At 34.4% G+C, this 13,161-nt stretch overlaps 1 protein-coding gene across 3 annotated transcripts in view; it reads left to right on the top strand.

The window, feature by feature from the left end:
* Positions 1-13,161, top strand: part of LOC118180833 (uncharacterized) — a 76,271-nt gene that overhangs the window by 13,446 nt on the left and 49,664 nt on the right. For 2 of the 3 annotated variants that reach the window (XM_085819493.1, XM_035349892.2), the window contains exon 2: positions 4,563-4,876. In XM_085819493.1, the coding sequence (XP_085675619.1) occupies positions 4,585-4,876 (292 nt within the window). In that variant the 5' untranslated portion in view covers positions 4,563-4,584. The remainder of the gene's footprint in view (positions 1-4,562; positions 4,877-13,161) is intronic. The other variant, XM_085819494.1, reaches the window with a different exon arrangement.

Below are 13,161 nucleotides of genomic sequence, written 5' to 3'. Positions count from 1 at the left end.
ATAAAGAATAAAAAGAAAAAAAAAATGAATGCACAAAATTTAATGTTTTGAGTAAAAGCATAATAAAAAGATGTAAGTATAATAAAAAAGATCCCTAAAATGGAGTTTCAATCGATTCATTTTTTAGACCAGTAAAATGTAATATCAGGTTTGAGTGTTATACCTTGTGAAATCAGTATGCCTAAAAAACATATATTTCTTTTGAACTGGTTGAATGCCATGATTTTATTCTTGATTTTTTGTTTGCAGGGTGTTGGTTCATATACTCGTCTACAAAATAGTTAGTTTCAGTAACAATATGAAGCACGAGCAGTTCATCAAAAAATAATTCAAAATAGATAAGTGGGCTTGAAACATCCATTATATCTTTTTTTATTCCTGGAATCTACTACAAAAAGTAAACGAAAACTGAGGACATAGAATAAAAAAAACATACATTTTACTCAGACAACACCAGCCAATACCGCGCAGTCATTACTTTCATCGCTTTAGACACACCCTTCTCTCCAATTTCTCCCCCCACTTCTTTGAAATAGTATCCTCCTTTGCATACATTATCAAGGTCATTGTGATGATGCATTCCAAAGCTTTGCAAATAATTTTATGGGTAGTGGCACAAAGCAAATGATTGTATTTTGGAAGGGCGTATATATATATGCCCATGGCATCTAACACATCGGCTGAGCAAGGCGTATATATACGCCAATGGCAGGGCGGGGAGGAGGTCCATTGATTTTTTCAGTTTTCTAATGAAAGCTGCTATAAATAAACCTAATTTTTCTATTTTATTACATTTTATTAAAAAAAAATTTGAATTGAAGATTAAAAGTTGGAAGGAGTGGTGGCTCTCCATTGCTGAGTGAATGCGTAGTGTTGACAACTTGGCCAAAAGTAGGAGTAATTGAAATTTCATTGGTTGTGATAAGTCTTAACATGTTTATTGGGAGTGTCCATGCCCCCCCCCCCATAAACCGTGCAATTCTTAATGTTGTTTAACTATTAGCTAATTGTCTATTTTCAGGTAAAAATATATTTGCGGGTGCCCCTTGGCAAAAAGTGGCAATTTTTAGCAGTACATAGACACCGAATTTGTACAATTCTTTGACTTGTTATTTTGGTTTTGTGTAGTGCCAAAAATCGCCGCTACATAAATCCAAAATAAGAAGTCAAAGAATTGCACAAACTCGGTATCCGTGTACGTATTGACCTATTTTCACTTAAAAAAAAATCAGAGAATTGCACAAACTAGACATTGTCCATGTACACATTGATCTATATTCACTTAAAAAGTCAAAGAGCAGCCAGCAACAAATATATAATATCAGTAAATTACATTTTAAATCAATGAAATAACATTAAAAAAAAATTCATCTTAGCACCACACAAAGGGAATATCCACATACCTTATTTACTAACTTCTGTGTCTTAAGTCAAACAAAATTCCATAACAGCATCGAAAAACTTCCTAAAATTATCTGAACTAGAATCCATATACTGGCGTCAGTACATAAATTCACAAAAATAAGAGTAAAAAATATCCTCCATTGTGCCGGTATCCTCCCACGTTCGACCATACTCATCTCCTTCCTATAAACAGAACACTTATAATAGGTAGTAAGTAAACCTTCATTTACACACCAGTCAATTAAGGCCTTTTTTCTTTTTCATTCTGCACAAAAACTTCAAATTAATCTTACCACATTCAGCCATTTTGTTGTGGAAAACCGCAAAATAATATCACAAACTCAAAAAAATAAATCACAAAATAACTACTTCTTATCCAAAATCCAACACACAAACAAGCCTTTTCAAATCTTTACCCATCATAAAAATTCACCGCAATCACGCAACCAATTGCATCATAATAAGGTTTCCATAGCATTTAACTACTTAGGTTACCATAAATAAAACAACAACTTAGCGATAATCCAAGGGGCACCCTTAAATCGAAAGGTAATAAGGACCTAACCCTATTTTCAAGCATAAATCCAGTTTCTTCTCCCCTCTGTGATCTAATGCGTTTTTATTGATGTAAAGTTGATGTTTGTGCCTAGCGAATTTTCCATTTTCCTAAATGGTTTCAAGAGGCTGTAAAATGTCTGCTGATTCTTCTTTTTACATTTATGGTGAATTAATCATGGAAAGGCAAAAAAGAAATAGAGCAGGTTTTGTTTGAGAAGTGTACCTCATGTACTTTGGAGTGAAAATAGGAGATCAAGATGAAACTTAGGCACCTTACTATGTTTGTTACACGTGTGTTAAAGGACCTAGACGACAGTGGTCAAAGGATGAACAATAAATGTTAATATTCAGTTCCAGTGGTGTGGTGAGAGCTGCAAAATCACAGCAGTGATTACTACTTTTGTTGAATTGGTATTCACTATTTCATTATGAAGAAGGAAAAAAAAAAAAAAAAAGTCATCCAAATGTACCATCCACTTTACACATGGTCCAGATGTATTAATTCTCTCAGAAAATTCACCTGAAATACACAGTTTTGCAAGTATTTCAAATGAAGATAAAATCAAGGAGTATATACCTGGTGATACCAGTGTACAAGAGGTTTTCCCACAATCTTAACTAATCGATTTGGTTTGAGACTTGCATCTGACCAAAGAAAATTCAGAAATACATGGTTCAAGGCGTAAACAGAAGAATTGCTTGCAGCTTCCACTTCATTTTCCTGGTTTCGGTACTGAGAAAAGGATTTTCTTCCATATTTTTCAGAAAAAGGAAACTTTGTCTTCTGACTGTTGTACATGGATTTTTAAATCAATATAACTGATGAAAGAACCGAAAGTAACTTTAGTAAGTCAGTCAAAAGTCGTTAATCCGGACTCGTCGGGACTTCGGCGATTCCGGATTATCGATTTTTCTGGATTATAAGTCATCAGTTTAAATCTGGTAAGATGGCATGCAGAAATTATAAAATTAAAAATATGAAACGTAATTTATGAAATAAAGAACAATTATGATCTAAAGGGTATCAAAATTTACAAAAAAAAAAAGCTTAATATTTGTTTACTTTATTTTCTTCGCTATCGGAAGCGAATTATAATGACAAGGAATTTGATTTAAATTATATCAAAGACGGAGTACATCGAGATGAAATACTACATTTAGTAAGGAATTATAAGCCAAATAAAATAAAAGCATCTGCCCTGTGAAGATAAGGATAGTGCTGACAGAACAAATTCCAATTCATTGCGCGTCGCGGCTCCCCCCCCCCCCCCCCCGTTTATACGTTTACGCATGCGCGTTTAATGTATAACGGACAGTATAAGCTAAGCTAAAATTATCTAATTCAGTTAATGTTGCAGATTGCGGTGTTCCTTAATCTTCGAATTGGACCCGGCTTATTATTTTTTGCAGACTGTTAGAGCAGTTTTATAAAAGTAAGCTTGAACTTTCGATTATGTCAAATAGAATTTCCGATATATATTTACTAATATGTAAAGGATCTACAAAGCGAAAGTATGTTTTGAAGTGCATTAAACAAAAAGTGGAATTCTGAAAAAAATGGATAAAGACATATCCTTTGTTTATCTAACCATTCCGAAATCTGTTTATCAATTTCACGCTGCTCTGCGGCGGGGGAACGCCGCGGCGCGAAATGAATTGGAATTTGATTTATCAACACTATCCTTATCTTCAGGGCAGATATTTTTATTTTATTTGGCTTATAATTCCTTACTAAATGTAGTATTTCATCTCGATTTACTCCGTCTTTGATATGATTTAAATCAAATTCCTGATCATTATAATTCGCTTCCGATAGCAAAGAAAGTAAAGTAAACAAATAAGTATTAAGCTTTTTTTTTTTTTTTTTTTGTAAATTTTGATACCCTTTAGATCATAATTGTTCTTTATTTCATAATTATGATTTCATATTTTTAATTTTATAATTTCTGCATGCCATCGTACCAGGTTTAAACTGATGATCTATAATCCGGAATCGAAGTCCCGACGAGTCCGGATTAACGACTTTTGACTGTAATTTTGCACTGCCAAATTTATTCTCCCACTCTAAATATATTTCTATTTTTACTGAATAAAAGAGAAACGTTTTATGAAATTAAAGCCAGATTATAAGTGTATAAACACATCCACTTTTTGCCTGATAAAAGACGGCATAGCTTTATTTAAGTTTAGTACAAGAAAGCCAATACATGAGAGAAAAATTATTTGTTTCTGAATAGATAATTTTTTATAGCTTTCAAAATAATGTGAGAAATAAAATATAGATTTTTGACCTTTTTTGACCGAAATAAGTGTCACAGAAAGTTTGAATTTTTCAATGCTTATTCTTTGATGGGAAGGGGTCTGTAATGAAAATTATTTTCCTTTTATTAATGCTGAATTTAATGCCTTTTCTATATAATTTTTCATTGTTTGATTTGGTATACTTTAAATATTTTATTATTTAATTTATTGCACTTTACCGTGTATATATTAAGAATTTGCTTTTGAGATTTGTTGTATATTCTGTGTATTATATGAAATATTTTTACTAGTTTATGCACTGTAAAGTGTATTTTATATATATTTATTATTATTTTTAGTAGATTACCCTTGGTATGAAGTATGCCATTCTTGCAAAGAGTTATAGAACCTGTCCATGTGTGCAGGAATACTTTGCCTCTTGATGATCAAGGTGTTTTAGCTGTAGAAGTGCCAAATGAATTAGAATGTGTTACAAATGGGACATTAGCAAATATCATTCGTCAGTTATCATCATTGTCAAAGCATGCTGAAGATATGTTCAGCAGTTTGTTTCGTGAATCATCCACCATAGTAGCTAGGGCCAATTCTCTTCAAGGCAGAATTGACCGTTTGGCTGTTAAAGTTACACAGCTAGACTCCACAATAGAAGAAGGTAGGATACTGGTTAAAAGGAGTGTTATGAGATATATTCAACATTCAGTAATTTTATTATTTAACTTCACTTTTGATTAAATTACATTATTTCAAATAACTTCTCTTGAGTGAAAAGTAGATATGAAGATCATATCATTAATTTTTCCTAAACACGAACAAAATTTCAGTAATTAGAATTTAACAAAGCAGTACAGAAATATGAAAGCTTATATAAGAATATATATATATATATACAGGGTGTTTCATAGATCTTGGGACAAACTTGGAGTGGTGGTGGAGCTTACTAAAACATGCATTTTTTCTAAAGGAATGTAGGGTCTAAAGTGACGGGTCAAGGCAGAAACTCAAAAAAAAAAAAAAAAAAAAAAAAACCGCCACGAGAGGAAAATGTGTTTATGTGCAAAATCAACGCAAAGTGCTTCTTTGTAGCAATATATTCACAATAAATGTTCAAAAAAAGGAACACTAACAGTAATAGGAACTACAGCTGTGATTGGCTGGCAATGCAGCGGTAGAGGGTGGTAGTAAACCGGACAAACCTCAATACGATGCATCAGATAATCAATCACAACTCTGATGTCAAGCGTGATGGGTGAGTTTACGCACAGGGAAAAAGCTGACATGCATCTCATGTATGGTGCTGCTAATGGGAATGGCAGAACAGCGCTACGGTTGGACCAGGAACGGTTTCCAACAGGCATATGCCGAAGCACACAATGTTCGAGAGGTTGCATCATCCTCTGTGTGAAAACGGGTCATTTGAAGCCACCTCTGACACTAGGAGTGGAAGAAGAAGTGCACGACAACCTCACATTGAAGAATCTATCTTGAACATTGTGTATGAATTACCTCAGACAAGTACGAGAGCTATTGCACGTCGTCTGCAGCTGAGTCATTCCACCATTTGGAGAGTATTTCATGAAAATGGTTTGCACCCATACCATTTGCAGAGAATCCAAGCCTTGCAACAGACAGATTACCCTCTTCGAGTTAATTTCTGTCATTGGTTCTTGCAGCAGTGTGTGGCGCAGGCGGATTTCCCATCGGATGTGCTATTCACGGACGAGGCAACTTTCTCACAGGACGGCATCTTCAGTAGCCACAATATGCATGTGTGGCAACTCTTAATCCACATGGCATATATCCACATGCATTCCAAACCCTCTTCTCCGTGAATGTGTGGGCGAGTATTGTTAATGACTACCTCATAGGCCCATATCTCTTACCTGCATGTACATATGTTATCATATTTTTCTGCAAGAGGTGCTACCGGAATTGCTGCAGGATGTTTCGGCTGTCGTTCGTGATTGCATGTGGTTCCAGCATGATGGTGCACCAGCCCATAACGACGTGCGGGTCCACAATTACTTGGATGGGACATTTCCGGGCCAATGGATTGGCCATGGTGAACCCGTTTGATGGCCACCCCATTCGCCAGATTTATCCAGCTTGGATTTTTTTTATGTGGCCATCTGAAGAGCATCATTTACGAGACTCCAGTGGAGTCAATGGAGGACCTCGTTGCACGACTATCCATTGTGGCTGCAAGCATGTGCGAAATGCCTGTCACTTTTCAAAATGTTCGTCAGTCTCTTTTGTAACGTTACCAAGCATGTATTACTGCTGGAGGTCGCAATTTTGAATATTTATTGTGAATACTGTACTGCTACAAAGAAGTGCTTTGTGTTGATTTTGTACATAAACACATTTTCCCGTCGTGTCGTGTTTTCGCATTCCTGCTTTAACCCGTCACTTTATACCCTACATTCCTATACAAAAACTGCATGTTTTAGTACTCTCCAACACCCCTCCAAGTTTGTCCCATGATCTATGAAACACCCGGTATAATATAATTAAATATAGAAACTTCATTTTATTGTTAACTGTGTAATATTAAAATCTGTAATTTTTTTAAGCTAAGAAACATACTTTTATTTGAAAAAAGCTTATTTACAATTTAAGTTTTTTATAAGCTTAAATTACAATTATGATTCTTTAATACAAATTGGCATTAATATACAATTTAAAATCTAGTTAAATGGATAACTGAAGGATAAAATTAAAAATAGTGGAATGTGTTTATAGTTATGTAACATAAACATCCACAATTCAGAAATTTAATTGAGTTTTAATTTAATGTATTCTCTTTCCATTTATTGCAGGTATTCTATTATCTGAAATTTTGGTTACACTTAATATTTTGTAAATCCTATTCGTGAAGTATCGTACATTTTAATGGATATTATATCGCTGTATATTTTTGCAATTTTCATTCCTAAATGTAAAAAAATCAAAATAAAATGCTTCATTTGCATTAAATGTTCATTTGTTTAAAAGATAGTCTTTCAAGATGCCCCCCCCCCTTTTTATTTCTGAAAGCTACGAGTGTATTTCTACGGCTCCAATTTCCATAGTCATTATTTATTTTTAATTTTTTTATTTATTTACCAATGAAATTTCACTTCTAGCCTGTGCTGAAGAATAGTAATAAATGAAAGGAAAAGTCGTGCGTTGAATGTTTTAAATTTCGAACTTTTGAATTTTATGAATATGTAATGATTAATTTGTATGTAAACATTATGATATTTATTTCGTACTGAATATGTAGTTAATTCAGTAAATTTTAAGCATATTTAAGTGTACTTTTTTGTAAAGTTTTTTTTTTCCTTTGTGATTTTTATTGCTACATGATATTGTAAAATGATCCTCCAAAATCACTTGCTTGGATATATTTTATGATTTGTCTAATAATGAATGAAGATGTTGTAGCATATATGCATATAAATGAAAAGCTAAGATATAAAAAAACTAAACTAAACTCAGTGGCGTAACAGCCCCAATACCTAGGCCTGCAGTGCCCGAAATCTGCTTTCTTAACTGTGGTCCCCGGGGTGTGTAAGCATATGTCCTGAACAAGTGGTCAGCTTGTCGCAGGACCCCCCAGTGTTTAGTCCCCAAGCGACTTATTCAAGTACTTATTTTATCGACCCAAGTGATGGAAATCAAGGGATGAAAGGCTGAGTCGACCCTGCCCAGCCTGGATGTCGAACCCCGGACCTGTGGTGCTGCTGCGCAATGCACTAGGCATTGCGCCACCGGGCCTCTTAAGCAAAAATTTAAAGTGGAGAAAAATATTGGCCAAACATTTATTTGCATCAGATACTTGATAAACATATGTTGCCTTTTCCTATTTTTGAAGGTTTTATATTAGTGAAAAATAATTGGGTACTTTTATTCCTGCATTTAGTAGAACTGCTTGTTTATTGGCTTATTTTAGTACACATGCAATAGTAGCCAACTCCTGCATGTGCTTAAGTTTGAGTGTATATGGATACCGAGGACCTCCCCCCAGTCTATAGTTTTCTAGTGTAGTAATGACTCATAGTTGAACTATGGTGTTTGCTATCTGATAAGAGAAAAAAATAACATTAAATTTCTTCAGAAATGTTATTTTGCCCAGTTATAGAAAATATGAAATTTTTTTGTTGTTGATCTGTGAATAGAACAGTAGTCTGAGTCAAAAAGGGCGGGAGACATTTCTGTATCTCCCATTCTACTCAGTCATTTGGCAAAATTCAATTTGCATTTTTCATGTTATAAAAGTACAACGTAAAATATACATAAGATTTCTATGTAGTATTCTAATATTATGTATTTTGACACAAAATCAGACCTTTTTTTTAAATAACATGTTAATTTTTTTTTCATATTTTGAATCTACACCTTGAATTATGCCGAAGTGCCAAGTTTTGTAATAATCACACCAGCAAATGTTTTTAAAATTAACCATAAGAATTTTGGTACTACAGTCAAAAGTCATCAATCCGGACTCGTCGGGACTTCGGCAATTCCGGATTATCGAGTTTTCCGGATTATAGATCATCAGTTTAAATATGGTAAGATGGCATGCAGAAATTATAAAATTAAAAATACGAAACCGTAATTTATGAAATAAAGAACAATTATGATCTAAAGGGTATCAAAATTTACGAAAAAAAAGCTTGATATTTATTTGTTTACTTTATTAAACATTTCTTTCAATGTAAGTTGCTTCGTTTCATGTGATAATACTTTCTCTTTAATTCTATTAAACAGACATAATTTCTTGTTTAGTTACATAGTTCCGCTGTTCAAGTCCTATAATTGCTGTGTTGAGAATACCGACTAATTTGTCAATCAAAATTTTTTCATTTTCAATAACCTCTGTGTCACTTTCTTCACTATCGGAAGCGAATTATAACTAGGAGGAATTTGATTTAAATCATATCAAAGACGGACTACATCGAGATGAAATACTACATTTAGTAAGGAATTATAAGCCAAATAAAATAAAAACATCTGCCCTGAAGATAAGGATAGTGCTGACAGATCAACTTCCAATTCATTGCGCGCCGCGGCGTTCCCCTGCCGCAGAGCAGCGTGAAATTGATAAACAGATTTCGGAATGGTTAGATAAACAAAGGGTATGCTTTTATCAATTTTTTGCAGCAATTCCACTTTTTGTTTAATTCACTTCGAAACATACTTTCGCTTTGTAGATCCTTTACATATTACTAAATATATATTGGAAATTCTATTTGACATAATCAAAAGTTCAAGCTTACTTTTATAAAATTGCTCTAACAGTCTGCAAAAAATAATAAGCCGGATCCAATTCGAAGATTAAGGAACAACACAATCTGCAATGTTAACTGAATTAGATAATTTTAGCTTAGCTTATACCGGCCGTTATACATTAAACGTGCATGCATAAACGTATTATGCGCACACGCATATTCGCAGGTGTAAAGGCTGATGCTAAAGCAAAGTTTAAAGTTAAAAAAAAAAATAAATAAACATTTAGCAATAGTAGCAATAAAAGCTCCCTGAGATAATATGTTGTGCCGACATTGAAGACAATAAAAGGTTTCGAACTTAACCAATTTATTAACAATATAATAAAGAATAAAAACACAGAAAATAAATTTAAGCAATATCAGAGTCTTAGGAAAAATATAATATAACCATCATTCATCAAATAATATTTTTACCTGGTCTCCAAAAACACTGGCATTCAATACAAATAAAAATGTCTTAAACAGTAATTATACGGCCTAAAAATGAAGTTGGCTACACATTCAAAAAGTCCATGATGAATGGTCGAGAAAACACCTGAAATTTAAATCAAGTTCTTGAAAGCACTCAAAACCGGCCTAACTCCGTTTGCATTAGTTGAACACGAGGAATTGCCGCTGACGTATTTTAAATGTTGCCTTTATTGAAGAACATGGATGCCGCCCACGGCAGTCACTCACATGGTAGGGTCTGGAACCAAGGAATTTTTTTCTGGAACAATCATCTTGTGGATATGAACCAAGGAACTTATTCCGGAACAATCATCTTGTGGACAGGCACCAAGGAACTTTATTCAGGAACAGTCATCTTGTGAACAGGAACCAAGGAACTTCATTCACTGGACTGCATGCATCCTTCTGAAGGGGCTGGAAACCGCACACTCAAGTGCCAAGAAAGCAGGAACTAGAAGGAGGGTTGAGCCGGAGCAACGCGAGGTACTTATAGCAGAAGTAGGCATGACGTCATCTCACGGCAACCAATCTGCTATCGGCACGAATCGGCTTTCCAGATGACGTAACATCATGTTTTGTTTTTGCATCTTAATTAGGCTGAAACAGTCCGTTCTCAACGCAAACAGTGGCAGTAAGAAAAAGAAGTAGAAGTAACTACTATATTACATTAAAATAAGAACTAAGCCTAAATAAACATTTCAAGGAGGAGAGATGATGCAGTAAAAGGTTTACAATAAGTTATATTTTCCAACAAATGCCCCCCACATCATCATCTCCAACCTGAAATAAAAACTGAATGCCAGTATCTTTACAAAATTCAAAACAAGAATAAATAAACATCACAGTTTCATTCAATTCAGAAATTTTTAAGAAAAATTTTCCTTCTGGAACATCTTATCCCATTATTCAAAAAATTTACCATAACAAGAAAGTCCAACATGTTACAAAACAATACAAAGACATATATATGATCACACACTCAATACTTTTACCCAGGGCCCTGGTCAATCATACAACATTCTACACTATACAGTTTTACATTTACCTAATATCCATCATAATATGACTTATAACTTATTAGTTTCAAATAAACAAAACTCTTAATTTAAATACACACAAAAACAAATTTCAGGAGAAAATTGTTCCACAAAATCTTATCAGGTTATGCTTAGTCAGCGGTTTTGTCATGGGATCAGCCAGATTATCTTTACTTGGAACATATTTTAAATCAAAAATTTCCCTGTTCAATAGATCACGAATGAAAAATAGTTTCACATCTATATGTTTTGTCCTTGAGTTTTCAATGGGTGATTTTGTAAAACATATAGCAGCCATGTTATCAGCAAACAATATTGGCCTCGAAACATAGTTACTTGCAATCTTAAACTGAATGCATTCATCCAAGATGTTTTTAAAACAAACTAATTCTTTTGCTGATTCAGTCATGGAGATAAATTCAGCCTCCATAGTAGACAAACTTACTCCCCTTTGTTTAAATGTACGCCAAGATACAGGTGATTCTCCCAGCAAAGCTATTTGTCCACCAATAGACACCATATCATCCCTGCTTGAAGCAAAATCCGAATCTGAATATATATTGAGCTTCAGTTCCTTGCATACCAGTTTAAGTTTGTGCTGTCTGGTATTGGAAATGCACCCTAAAAGTTTAAGTAATCCTTCCCAGTGAAACTTACCAGGATTGCTTTGGAACTGAGAAAATATATTAACAGCATAAGCTATATCCGGATGAGTACGATTGCAAAGAAACAAGAGACATCCCAAAACATTTCTATAAGGATAATTCATCATTTCAGATGTTTCTTCTTGTGTACTGGGACTTTGAGACTTTTTTCACACCTTTAACTATTGGAAGGGAAGTAATTTGTATTTTAAAAGACTTAAATCGATCAACTATATCTTCTATATATAATTGCTGATGAATTAAAACACTACTGTTCTCATATTCAAATTCCACACCCAAAAGCTTTCTTGTTTTACCTAAAATTTTCAAATCAAAATGTGAACTCAGGACTTTTAATATTCTTTTGGCCTGAACTTCACTTTTTCCAAACACAACTATATCATCAACATAAACCAACAGAATGACAAAATCTTTAAAACGATAGACACAATTACACCACTCAAACTTGATAAACCCTAGGTTACATAGTGTTCTATCCAACTCGTAGTACCATAATCGCTCACTCTGAGGCAAACCGTACAAGGCTCTATCTAAACGACACACAAAAGTTTCTTTATCTCGCTCTACGAAACCCTGAGGTTGGGACATGTAAATTTCCTCTGATAAAGGAGCGTAGAGATAGGCACTTTTCACGTCACATTGTATATTTGCCCATCCAAGGTGTGCAACTAAAAGGGAGAAAAAGAGCCTTATTACTGAAAAGTTGACTACAGGAGAGTAGGTTTCATCATAGATATCGTATTTAATTTGCCGATAACCCTGAGCCACTAAACGAGCTTTAAAACGAACAATGTTTCCAAATTCGTCACGTTTAATGTTGAAAATCCACCTGCAACCTAGTGGAGTCTTGGCTTTAGGAAGTGGAACAAGATGCCATACCTTATGCTTTCGCATGTTGGCCATTTCCTCTTCCATTGCCTCTATCGATTTAAGCTTTTCTGTGGATTTCATTGCCTGGTTATAAGTGTTTGGAATTGAAACCTCTAGTCAACTATCTCGGGTATATGATGTTGAAGGAGTGCCAGTTGGGTCGATTTCACCACTATAAGTATTGCTTCCCTTGAAATCAAACAAGGTAGGATCATACTGAATATTATGTTCAGTGCAATACCTTTCTACATCATTTGGTGATCGTAGTCTTTGATTAGAGCCCCTCTCAAAATAATACACATCCGTACGAGTGCCGTCTGGCCTTGGAACAGGTTTACGAAGCCAAGTTACTTGTCTCAATGTAGATTGAGTGTCAGTGCCCATTGTAGAAGAAGGTACATTGGTATCGGTTCTTTCCACTATTTCAGGAAAATAGCCAACTGGAGTATCAGTAGATTAAAACTCTACCCTTTCTTCGTCCGTTACCTTCCAATTATCCGGATCGATAATTGGAAGGTAATGGACGAAGCAAACAATAGCGATCATAATAATATCTATTTTGACGTCTACAGCATTCATTACCCAACATGGAGAAGATCGAAAATCAATGTACGACATACCGACTGGCTAAGTTTCAAAAGGTAT

Source organism: Stegodyphus dumicola, chromosome 6 (assembly GCF_044657685.1).
Source record: "Stegodyphus dumicola isolate Sdum_Otavi_A_Nest chromosome 6, ASM4465768v1".
NCBI lineage: Eukaryota > Metazoa > Arthropoda > Arachnida > Araneae > Eresidae > Stegodyphus > Stegodyphus dumicola.
This window is presented reverse-complemented; position numbering and strand designations above follow the sequence as displayed.